Below are 12310 nucleotides of genomic sequence, written 5' to 3'. Positions count from 1 at the left end.
TTTTTCTATAATTTCTCAATAATATTCATGAAATAATATTCACAAATTCCTAGTATGGGTCACCATACTTGGCCTCACTTCACCTCCTTTTGAAATGCACATTGCTTGTTATCTTTTTTGGCTGTGCAACATATTTGTCCCAGTTGAAATATGTTATGAAATATGTTATGTTATGAAATAAAATACAGCCAAATGTGCAACATTTCTATTTATTTTATTGTTTTATTGTTTTATTAAAGTATTTTTAACGAATTCTTTATTACAATTTATTTTATTAACCTCTTTTTTTCTTTTTTTTTTTCTTTTTATCAATGAATATTCCTGAAATGCACATTGCTTGTTACATTTTTTGGCTGTGAAACAATTTTTCCAGTTAAATTATGAAATAAAATGCAACAAAATGTGCCACATTTCTATTTTAATTTAATTGTATTCAATTTTTATTCAGTATTTTTAATGCAATGTTTTTCAATTTTTTTAGTAATTATTTTATTTTCATTTTTAAATAATTGCTATCATTTTCTCAAAGAATATTCATGAAATGCACATTGTTTCATTCGTTTCATGTTGTGGCTTGTTCTTTTCCTGTATGTGACACATGATGGATGTGCTCCTCATGACCTTTAAGCCCAAGTAATCTGCATTCGTGATGTGTTTTCGTGTGAGACGTGTTTCGGTGAGGACGACTGAGGGTCATCTGTGTCGTTCTCTTCTATTTTCTAGATTCTCAGCGCATACATTCATAATTGCTCTCTAAAGTGACAGGTAATTGGTGGTGTGAGTTTCAGATGCACTTTGGTTGTAATTTTTTCCTCCTTTTTGTAGCGATTAAAGGACATAAAAGATTTGATGATTGGCGTTTAAGTAGGAATAATAGCTGTGATAAATACAGTGTGGGATTTGAGAGATGCGTAAGGGTCTGCTTTGAAAAGAGCTGTTCGTTCTCTTACGTTCTGCTGATTATTATCAGTGTGTGCATATTGATCGAGAAAAAAACAGTAATGAGACTCAAGGAAGATTTATTGGCTGTATTGAACTCAGTGTTGTGAATAACTTTCTGACAGGATCAATCTGACTAAACAACAGATTGGTTATTAGTTTATTTTCCACTTTGTGTTTGATCAAATCAATTCATTGGCACTTTGCATGTACAGGGTACAAAAACAAGGCCTGAAACACAAACACAACAGTATTTATTTTATTTTCAAGTTGATTGAGCTGAAAAATGCTACTATTGTCTACTATAGAAAAAGAGCTGAAATTGATTTTTTTTTTTCATAATTGACCAAAATATGAAAGTTTAAACACTGTTAAAAAATCTAAATATTTACAAAATTGCCTTTAAGGTTGTCCAAATTAAGTTGCAGTTATATGCAATATGCAAATATGCAATTAGCAATGCATATTACTAATCAAAAATTAAGTTTATATGTATTTATGGTAGGAAATTTACAAAATATCTTCATGGAACATGATCTTTACCTTTACCTTATAAGCTCCTTTTGCACCTTGTTTTTTTTTTTTTTTTGCATTTGCACTACTCTGTCCGGTTTGCACTGTGCCATGTGCCCTTACTTGTATATTGTTTTTGTTTTTTCGTTTTTTATATATTATATGTGTAATTGTATTTATTTGTATTTTTAAATTCCTACCGTATTTAATGTTACGTGTATGCACCTAGGGTCTGAGAGTAACGCAATTTCAACTCTCTGTATGTCCGGTACATATAGCAGAATTGACAATAAAGTTGACTTTGACTTGACCTTTACATGATTTTTGGCATAAAAAAGAAGATAATTTTGGCCCATCCAATGTATTTTTGGCTATTGATTTTGTGATCCAGGGTATAATAAATTGAAATGTATGCATATACATATATTTTTAGAAATCAAAATGTATAAATGTAAATAAGAACATTTTGAGTTAAATCAGAATATAGTTTTATAAATAGAAATATATTAATGTAAAACAGAATATATGGAATTAAATGTATTTTTATCAATCCAAATGTATAAATGTAAATCAGAATATATGGAATTAAAAAGGAATATATTTTTAGAAATCAAATGTATAAATGTAAATTAGAAAATTTTGAGTTAAATCAGAATATAGTTTTATAAATAGAAATATATTAATGTAAATCAGAATATGGAATTAATTCAAAACATATTTTTATGAATCAAATGTATAAATGTAAATCAGAATATTTAAAATTAATTCTAAAAAATGTTTTTGTAAATCAAAATGTATAATTAGACAATTTTAAGTTAAATCAGAATAATCAAAATGTATAAATGTAAATCAAAATATATGAAATTAAATTAGAAAATAAGTAAATTAGAAAATTTTAAGTTAAATCTGAATATATTTTTGTAAATCCAAATGTATAAATGTAAATCAATATATGGCTGTAATTGTAACATTCATGATTTATATTTATATATTCAGAATTATAACTATATATTCACAATTCACATTCATATATTCAGACTTATAAAAATATCTTCGGATTTACTTCTATATATTCATGATTTACCTTTTTATATAAAGATTTGTCTTTATATTCTGATTTACGTTTATATATTCCGTTTTACTTCAATTTTCATATAGATATATTATGTAGATAATTACAATATTACAAAATCTTCTGTAGACCTGAAATTTTTGATTTTTGCAGTAATAACTGCCTTGAAACATTCTGTTTTTGCGTAAAGCGCTATAGAAATACAGTAAATGTGATTTCAACAAATGGTCAGTGAAAGAAATTGCTTCTCTAACCTCAAGAGGTCACATTTAATGTCTTTTCGTTTTCTATCAGGTTTACAGCTCTGTTTAGAGCATGTCTAAACACATTGATTTACTAATGAATTGTTGTTGCATTGATCCTTTCAATGCATAATTAAAAAGGAAATGAAAGAAATAAATTAGAACATTTTAAGTTAAATCAGAATATATGTTTATAAATCAAAATGTATACATGTAAATCAAAATATATGAAATAAAATCTGAACAAAATCTGAATAATTTTTTTTATAAATGTGATGTTTTATAAATGCTAATTAGAAAATGTGCTTTTCTCCCAAAAACAAATGAGATCGGAGATGATGTTTGACATGCAATTTCTCTTTCTCCTTTAGATAAAATCGAGAATGGAGATGTGTATCAGAGACGCAGGGGTCCCAACACTGGAAACACAGAGGAGCATGACGTGAGTCCTAAAGCACAGGAAGTGAGCGGTCAAGCAGGAAGCAGCTGGAGGCGAATTGTTCTGCTGATCCTGGCCATTACTATACACAACATTCCCGGTGAGTCTCTCCTCTCCTTTACAGATCCTCCATTATTCAAGTCCACACGTGCCTTTCTATTGCACATCTCTCTATGCGTGTCTGAACTTTTTGGTTTTGGTTTAATTTAAGTTTTTTTGTGAGTGATTTTTTTTCCTGGTTTGAAGTCAGCAGTGACTCAAAGGGATCTGTGTCATGATTATTCATGAGTCTGTGTGGCCTAATTCTATGAGAAGGCATTGTCCCATAATTATTCATATCTGCATGTGACCTTTTGCTATGACCGGCGCTTTAAATGTGATTTGATCCCGTACTGAAACATGAGTTGCAAGTGTTCATTTCCATGGTGCAAAAATACAGGTGTTTCCTCACAATGCTGGCAAAGCGACAGGACACCTGTGTGCAGCACACAAGACTTTCTACATTTATGGACAGGCGAACCAAGGCTCATTTAAAACAAGATGCAGTCTGACACCAGTCCATTCAGTCGCATAAACATGTGACATCCCTACTGTGATTATTTATATATATATAAACGTATAGTGCTCATAAAATGCATTCTATTTATACCATATACAGGTGCTGGTCATATAATTAGAATATGAAAGTTGATTTATTTCACTAATTCCATTCAAGAAGTGAAACTTGTTTAATGTACAGTCGTGGCCAAAAGTTTTGAGAATGACACAAATATTAGTTTTCACAAAGTTTGCTGCAAAACTGCTTTCTTTGCTTCAGTTGTTTCTGTGATGTACTGAAATATAATTACAAGCACTTCATACGTTTCAAAGGCTTTTATCGACAATTACATGACATTTATGCAAAGAGTCAGTATTTGCAGTGTTGGCCCTTCTTTTTCAGGACCTCTGCAGTTCGACTGGGCATGCTCTCAATCAACTTCTGGACCAAATCCTGACTGATAGCAACCCATTCTTTCATAATCACTTCTTGGAGTTTGTCAGAATTAGTTGATTTTTTGTTTGTCCACCCGCCTCGAGAGGATTGACCACAAGTTCTCAATGGGATTAAGATCTGGGGAGTTTCCAGGCCATGGACCCAAAATTTCAACGTTTTGGTCCCCGAGCCACTTAGTTATCACTTTTGCCTTATGGCACGGTGCTCCATCGTGCTGGAAAATGCATTGTTCTTCACCAAACTGTTGTTGGATTGTTGGAAGAAGTTGCTGTTGGAGGGTGTTTTGGTACCATTCTTTATTCATGGCTGTGTTTTTGGGCAAAATTGTGAGTGAGCCCACTCCCTTGGATGAGAAGCAACCCCACACATGAATGGTCTCAGGATGCTTTACTGTTGGCATGACACAGGACTGATGGTAGCGCTCACCTTTTCTTCTCCGGACAAGCCTTTTTCCAGATGCCCCAAACAATCGGAAAGAGGCTTCATCAGAGAATATGACTTTGCCCCAGTCCTCAGCAGTCCATTCGCCACACTTTTTGCAGAAGATCAATCTGTCCCTGATGGGTTTTTTTTGAAGAGAAGTGGCTTCTTTGCTGCCCTTCTTGACACCAGGCCATCTTCCAAAAGTCTTGGCCTCACTGTGTGTTCAGATGCGCTCACACCTGCCTGCTGCCATTCCTGAGCAAGCTCTGCACTGGTGGCACTCCGATCCCGCAGCTCAATCCTCTTTAGGAGACCATCCTGGCGCTTGCTGGACTTTCTTGGACGCCCTGAAGCCTTCTTAACAAGAATTGAACCTCTTTCCTTGAAGTTCTTGATGATCTAATAAATTGTTGATTTAGGTGCAATCTTAGTAGCCACAATATTCTTGCCTGTGAAGCCATTTTTATGCAACGCAATGATGGCTGCACGCGTTTCTTTGCAGGTCACCAGGTTAACAATGGAAGAACAATGATTTCAAGCATCACCCTCCTTTTAACATGTCAAGTCTGCCATTCTAACCCAATCAGCCTGACATAATGATCTCCAGCCTTGTGCTGGTCAACATTCTCACCCGAGTTAACAAGACGATTACTGAAATGATCTCAGCAGGTCCTTTAATGACAGCAATGAAATGCAATGGAAATTTTTTTTCGGGATTAAGTTAATTTTCATGGCAAAGAAGGACTATGCAATTCGTCTGATCACTCTTCATAACATTCTGGAGTATATGCAAATTGCTGTTATAAAAATTTAAAATGTAGGGCGATATTGCATTTTTCAAGGGTGTGAACAATTGTACAGTACACTGCTAGGTTTTTGTCACATACACACGATATTCGTGTCATATGACAGAACTCCTCATTCCGGACAACCTTGCCTCTAGAACCACCTCTGTCAGTCAATTTGTTTGTAAAATGATGAGCTATAATGGAGTAATTTAGAAAAGGGGCCTGTCTAAATGTACATAAAATCATATAAAGCCTAAAGGAAAACCTGCTGAGCACATGCAAGGGGTGATTCTAAACAAAGATGGAAACTTTTAAGGAGATCACACCGCAGCTGGCGCTATAACAGTCATAAATATTAACATCCTGGGGTCGGCAAAGGCACTGGCAAGAGCACTTGCATATTTTCCAGATGACAGCCAAAAGAACTTAAAACTGTAATACAATACCTGAATCTGTAAAGGGTCCACTTTTATGTGTGAACGTTTACCATGTTAACAAAAAGTTGTGCTATTTTAAAATAAAGAAAATGGGTGCCCTTTCAGCATCACTAAAATGAACTGAAACTCAGTGAATACATGGCACACAAACACGAGAGATATATCTATAGAAAGCTTGAGTAAGTGTAAGTAATGTTTTTTATTGCCATTAGATAATATATTGTTGTGACATAAACTTGAACGCATTTACTAGTTTGACTTTTCTAAAACTATAATTCCTGGCTAAAATTTGTGAAATCGAGTGGAATATTTTGAAATATGCATTGCATCTCTATGCCACCAGGATGGTGTTTTGTTTTCATAAACAATATAAAACTAATGTTTAGACAATATACAAGTAATGTCTAAGAAAGCTTAGACCAATCTTCACTGTGAAATACTCTGTCTGCAAATATCTGCTCAAACATGGTTATAATGTGCTTAATAATAATTTAGATTTTTTTGGGATAGAAATAATAGAAATAATACTTTTATTTAGCAAGGATGCTTTAAAAGTGAGGATAAAGATATTTATAATGTTACAAAAGAGTTCTGTTTCATCTAAATGCTGGTTTTCTGAACTTTCTATTCATCAAAGAAACTTGAAAAAAAAATCTACTCCGTTGTTTCAATTATTTTTGAATAATAATAACAATGATAAATGTTTTTGAGCAGCAAATCAGAATATTAGAATGATTTCAGAAGGATAATGTGACTTATGCTAAAATTCAGCTTTGAAATCACAGGAATAAATTACATTAAAAAAATCTTCAAATAGAAGCCAGTTATTTTAAATATAGTATATTTTTTAATTGTACTGTTGTTTTGCTTGTAGTCACACACCTGACTGAAAGACTCATTATGCAGCTCATTATGTGGGCTATGCTTTGTCTTTTCAGGTGTGAATCACAGCTTTATACACGATCATTCACGCCTCCTTGCATATGCCCTTTTGAAACAAAAAGTGACTGAGAAAATTTAAATAAATATATTGTTTCTCAAAAACATAATCATGTATATACATGCTGCTCACATATTATTGTAGCCCAGTTTGTGCCAAAATCAGACTTGAAGAGGTCATCCGATGCTCATATGAATCTTTAGGGTCTTAATGAAAAGTCTATAATATACTTTGGTAAAAAAAAAATGTCAATAGTAGTGTAAAAAACACCCTTTTACCTTGTCAAAATCAGCACTGCAAAAATCAACTCATCATAATGGTCCTTTAAATGCAAATGAGCTCTGCTCGCCCCGCCCCTCTCTGCCTGGGATGATTAGCTCAATCTGAGACATTCTCGTTGAGGGCGGGGCTAAGGTAAGACGCTCATGTCAATCAACTATCGTGGGAGTGGCCTCTGTCTGTGTTTCGTCACAACAACAAGAAGCTGAGAATGACCTGATTTAAAAAGTGGATATTACTTTTAAAGATTAAAAAAATACCACTGGGTGGATTTTTATCATTGTAGGGTGGTTGTGTTCACAAACTGCCAACACACATTAATGTTCACACACTGCCAAAACATTATATTTTTATGATAAATTACCTGGATTTGCTAAACATGCTTTTTTAACTCTTTGATTTAGGTTGTTACAGGCTTTTTTTTCATACAGTGCCTTGCAAAAGTATTCATACCCCTTCATTTTTTTTTTTTACGGTTTGTTGCAGCATATGTTAAACTGCTTTAAATTACTTTTTTCCACATCAATCTACACTCCATACACCATAATAACAAAGCACAAAACAGGTTTGTAACAACTTTGCACATTTATTAGAAATAAAAAACGGAAAAGATCCCATTGCATAAGTATTCATACCCTTTTCTGGAACACTCGAAATTTATCTCAGGAGCATTCATATTGCTTCTAGATGTTCCTACACTTGGAGTGGAGTTAAACTGTGGCAAATTCATTTGAATGAGTGTGATTTAGAAAGACACACCTCTCAGAAAAGGTCTAACAGCTGAAAATGCATATCAGAGCAAAAACCAAGATAACTGCCTGTAGAGCTCAGTGACAGACTTGCGTTAAGGCGATGATCTAGAGAAGAGTTCAGAAACAAATCTGCTGCATTGAAGGTTGACAGAAGCATTCTCCATAATGGAAGACTACTGGAACAACTAGGACTCTAGAAAATGTCTGCCAGCCCCCATCCAAGCTGACAGAGATGGAGAGGTGAAAAGGTGAGGCAAAGAATGGCAGATAATTGCCAAATGCAGATGTGCAAAGCTTGTCACATCAGACCCAAAAAGACTTGAGGCTGTAAAGGTGCTTCAACTATGTACTGAGTTAAGGGTATGAATACTTATGCAATGTACTTATTTCAGTGTTTTATTTGTAATAAATTTGTAAATCTGGTTTTTGGTTTGTCATTATTATGGTGTATGGAGTGTAAATTGATGTGGGGAAAAACCAATTTAAAGCAGTTTAATATAATGCTGCAACAAAACAAAATGTGAAAAAAAAATGAATACTTTTGCAAGGCAACATATGTGCTTAAATTGAATGGTCTTAAATAAAAACAGAAAGACTGAAAAAGAACAACCAAGCTTCCGGCTTCCGTCTGCTCAAACTCTGCTGCTTTTATGACATTTTAAGTCTCTTTCGTCCAGCTTCAGTGTTTTCATCTCCTCGTTCTCCTTTGCATTTGCACCATGCTGCCTTTATTTTCCTCTTTATCAGCATCGCTCTTGGCAGCACTTGATCACAGCGCTGAGAGGCCGCTTCTCCCCGATGCATTTGTTAATCATTCGGGCTCCCATTTCTTTCTGGAGCAGCATGAGTGAGGTGAGTGTAGATGACAGGTAGTCTGTTCGCGGCATGTGTTCGGTCTCATGTTGGCACAGCGTGACCCAGCCGTCCTCAATGTGCGTCTCACGGCCCTTGAAATCCGCCACACTTTTCCCTGAAGTCTTGACTGCTGATGGACGACCTACAAAGCGACCACCAGCTGCGCTTTCAAGAGTCAAAGAGTGAGGCACAAGATGTTTCCTCGTTTAATTACACAGCGACTCTCAGCTTGTTCTTTTCAGCCTGGATGTGCCAGATTTTTGAGCGTTCCAGACTTTTCAATAAGTGGACTTTTTGTCAGCAAGACGAGCATTTTTCAGAATGAATCGTCAGAGCGAGGCGAGATCAATAGAGTGCTGTGCTTTGAGAGAAGGGTAAAGCACAAGGCCACTAAGAAAATGAACCGTTATATAAAAATGGATGAATCAGACGCGACGGTTCATTCGTTGACAGAGTAGTACATTGATTGGAAATCATTATATCAACCACATTTTTCACTACTGGAACGATCTTTAATAAAATTCTCTACATTACTATGATGCAAATATATATTATTATTCAAAAGTTTGGAGTTAGTACCATTTGTTCTTTAAGACTGCATTCAGTTTGTCAAAAGTGCCAGTAAAGACATAATGTTACAAATGATTTCTAGTTGAAATAAATGCTGTTCTTTTAAACTTTTTTTGTTCATCAAAAAAAAAATCACATTTTTCACAAATACCTGTTATTTGTAATATTTAGGGAAAAAATATTAAGCAAAAAATCTGCATATTAGAATGATTTCTAAAGGATCATGTGACACTGGGGACTGGAGTAATAATGCTGAAAAATCAGATTTGATCACAGGAATAAATTAAATTTTAATATATATTTACATTTTAAAGAGCTATTTTGAATGTTAATAATATTTCATAACATTACTGTTTTTAAACTGCATTTTTGATTACATTTCATATAATAATGATGTTTATTTTATTTTATTTTAGTGCTTTGTTTGTTTGTTCTTTGTATTGGTCTATATTTGATATATTTTTAATTCAGCTACAGAATACAGTAGTGTTATTAAGGTCAAGTCAGTTATTTTTTCAGCAATACAATGTATATATACATTTTATTGCTGAAAATAAAGAAAAAAGAAAATAAAAATAATATATATGGTCTTTTTTATTGATCCCTGAATTACATATTTGATGCATATTATTATATTTTATTATTTTATATTGTATACTGTTATTAAAATGTAGGAGTGATCATGCAAAATGTTGTTATATTTTAAATGCTAAAAACACTTAATGCTAACTTCTTGCTCAGCAAAAACTAATTAAATTAAATTAATCTCAACTCCTAATGTATGAAAACATTTTTAGTTTGGATCACAGCAATAACTAAAATTTTAACATATATTCACATTAAAAACAGCTATTTCAAATTGTAGTAATTTCATAATATTACAGTTTTTAAACTGTATTTTTGATCAAATTAATGCAACCTTGGTGAGCATGAGAGAATAAACATAAAACATTTTTTTTTTACTTAAAAACACCAAGCTTTTGAACAAAATATATATATTTGTTATTTTACAATAAATAATTATTCAATACATTTCATATAATAATTATTGTTTTTAAATGTATATAATTTAATAATCTAAAATTGTATTTTATTTTAGTGCTTTTTTATATTGGTCTATATATTTAGATCAAGAGAGTTCCTTTTTTTCATTTAATATAGATATATATATATATAGAGAGAGAGAGAGAGAGAGAGAGAGCAATATCATATACATATACAGAGAGAGAGAATATTTTCTTGCTGAAAGAAAAAGTTTTTTATTAATCTTTGAATTAAATATTTCATTTGATATTATATTATATTATATACTGTTATTAAATTGTTGGAGTGCTCATGCTATTTTTTTAAGGTTAAAAAAAACTTCAAGCTAACTTCTTGCTCAGAAAAAAAATTAAATTAAACTCGACTCATAATGCATGAAAAAACATGTAACAGTAATGATCCAGAAAATTCAGTTTTGATCACAGCAATATAAATATTACTGTTTTTAACCTGTATTTTTGATCAAATTAATGCAACCTTGGTGAGCATGAGAGAAAAAACATAAAACATTTTTTTAAACTTAAAAACACCAAGCTTTTGAACAAAATATATATATTTGTTATTTTACAATAAATAATTATTCAATATATTTCATATAATAATTATCGTTTTTAAATGTATATAATTTAATAATCGAAAATTGTATTTTATTTTAGTGCTTTTTTATATTGGTCTATATATTTAGATCAAGAGAGTTCCTTTTTCATTTAATATATATATATATATATATATATAGAGAGAGAGAGAGAGAGAGAGAGAGAGAGAGAGAGAGAGAGAGAGAGAGAGAGAGAGAGAGAGGGGGAGAGAGAGAGAGAGAAAGAGAGAGAAAGAGAGAGCAATATCATATACATATGCAGAGAGAGAGAATATTTTATTTCTGAAAAAAAGTTTTTTTATTAATCTTTGAATTAAATATTTAATTTGATATTATATTATATACTGTTATTAAATTGTTGGAGTGCTCATGCTATTTTTTTAATGTTAAAAAAAACTTCAAGCTAACTTCTTGCTCAGAAAAAAAATTAAATTAAACTCGACTCATAATGCATGAAAAAACATGTAACAGTAATGATCCAGAAAATTCAGTTTTGATCACAGCAATATAAATATTACTGTTTTTAACCTGTATTTTTGATCAAATTAATGCAACCTTGGTGAGCATGAGAGAAAAAACAAAATACAATTTCACAATAAATAAGTATTTATTAAATTGCAATGTTTTGACATGTATAGAATGTAATGATGTTAATTTTATTTATTTATTATTTTTATTTTTATTCAGTGGAATGTACTGGAATTCATTTCAAATCAATGAATCGAATGGGAACAAACAATTGTCAATTGATTTTTTTCCCAGCTCTGGTTAAATAAGAGTGACCCACCATTATATTATATTACTTTCTCCTCGTTGCCCTCCATCATTCTTACATTTTTACTATTTATAGCCTTGTCTCTTTTAACCTTAATTTGTCCAGCGGTCCAGCAAACGGTCTCGGTCTCCGCACAGATCGGCTCGATCTCTATATGGTGTAGAGAGTTGAGTGCAGTTGTATTCAACACCTCCCGTGACATGATGATGAGCTGACCTTTCGCTCAGGTCTCTGATGAATGATCTAAAGTGCTGTTGGCTGATTTGATCTTGAAAAGGTCACTGTGAGAGAAGCACAAAGCCATTGTCTAGAATGCACCTTTACGTTACATTGCTGCTGTAACTTCAAAAAATCCTCCAAGAAGGCATCAAAAGCACTGTTATTTCTCTTGAGTGATGTTAGCAGTACATTAGAGCTTTAGAAAGATAATGACCTGCACTTTTAAATGCTTTTCATTTTCCAGATGTACATTAGTTTAGTGTCTCAATCAGAAGAGACGTTTGCCTCTCGACTTTTAATAAGAGTCCTACATCTATTTTTGCATCTCTTCAACTCAGAAATTGCATGCAATATGGCATAATCTACATCTCTTATATCTCGCTTTTATAACCCAATACTTGTTTTGCACTAACTTTGGATTGCTGTTTCTAAAA

At 32.5% G+C, this 12310-nt stretch overlaps 1 protein-coding gene across 1 annotated transcript in view; it reads left to right on the top strand.

Moving 5' to 3' along the window:
- Nucleotides 1-12310, top strand: part of LOC141298308 (zinc transporter ZIP11-like) — a 150353-nt gene that overhangs the window by 108355 nt on the left and 29688 nt on the right. The window contains exon 6 of the mRNA XM_073828813.1: nucleotides 3138-3305. Within this exon, the coding sequence (XP_073684914.1) occupies nucleotides 3138-3305 (168 nt within the window). The remainder of the gene's footprint in view (nucleotides 1-3137; nucleotides 3306-12310) is intronic.

The sequence above is a fragment of the Garra rufa genome, chromosome 22 (assembly GCF_049309525.1).
Source record: "Garra rufa chromosome 22, GarRuf1.0, whole genome shotgun sequence".
Taxonomy (NCBI): domain Eukaryota; kingdom Metazoa; phylum Chordata; class Actinopteri; order Cypriniformes; family Cyprinidae; genus Garra; species Garra rufa.
The sequence above is the reverse complement of the archived record's forward strand: the minus strand, read 5'-3'. Positions and strand labels throughout refer to the sequence as shown.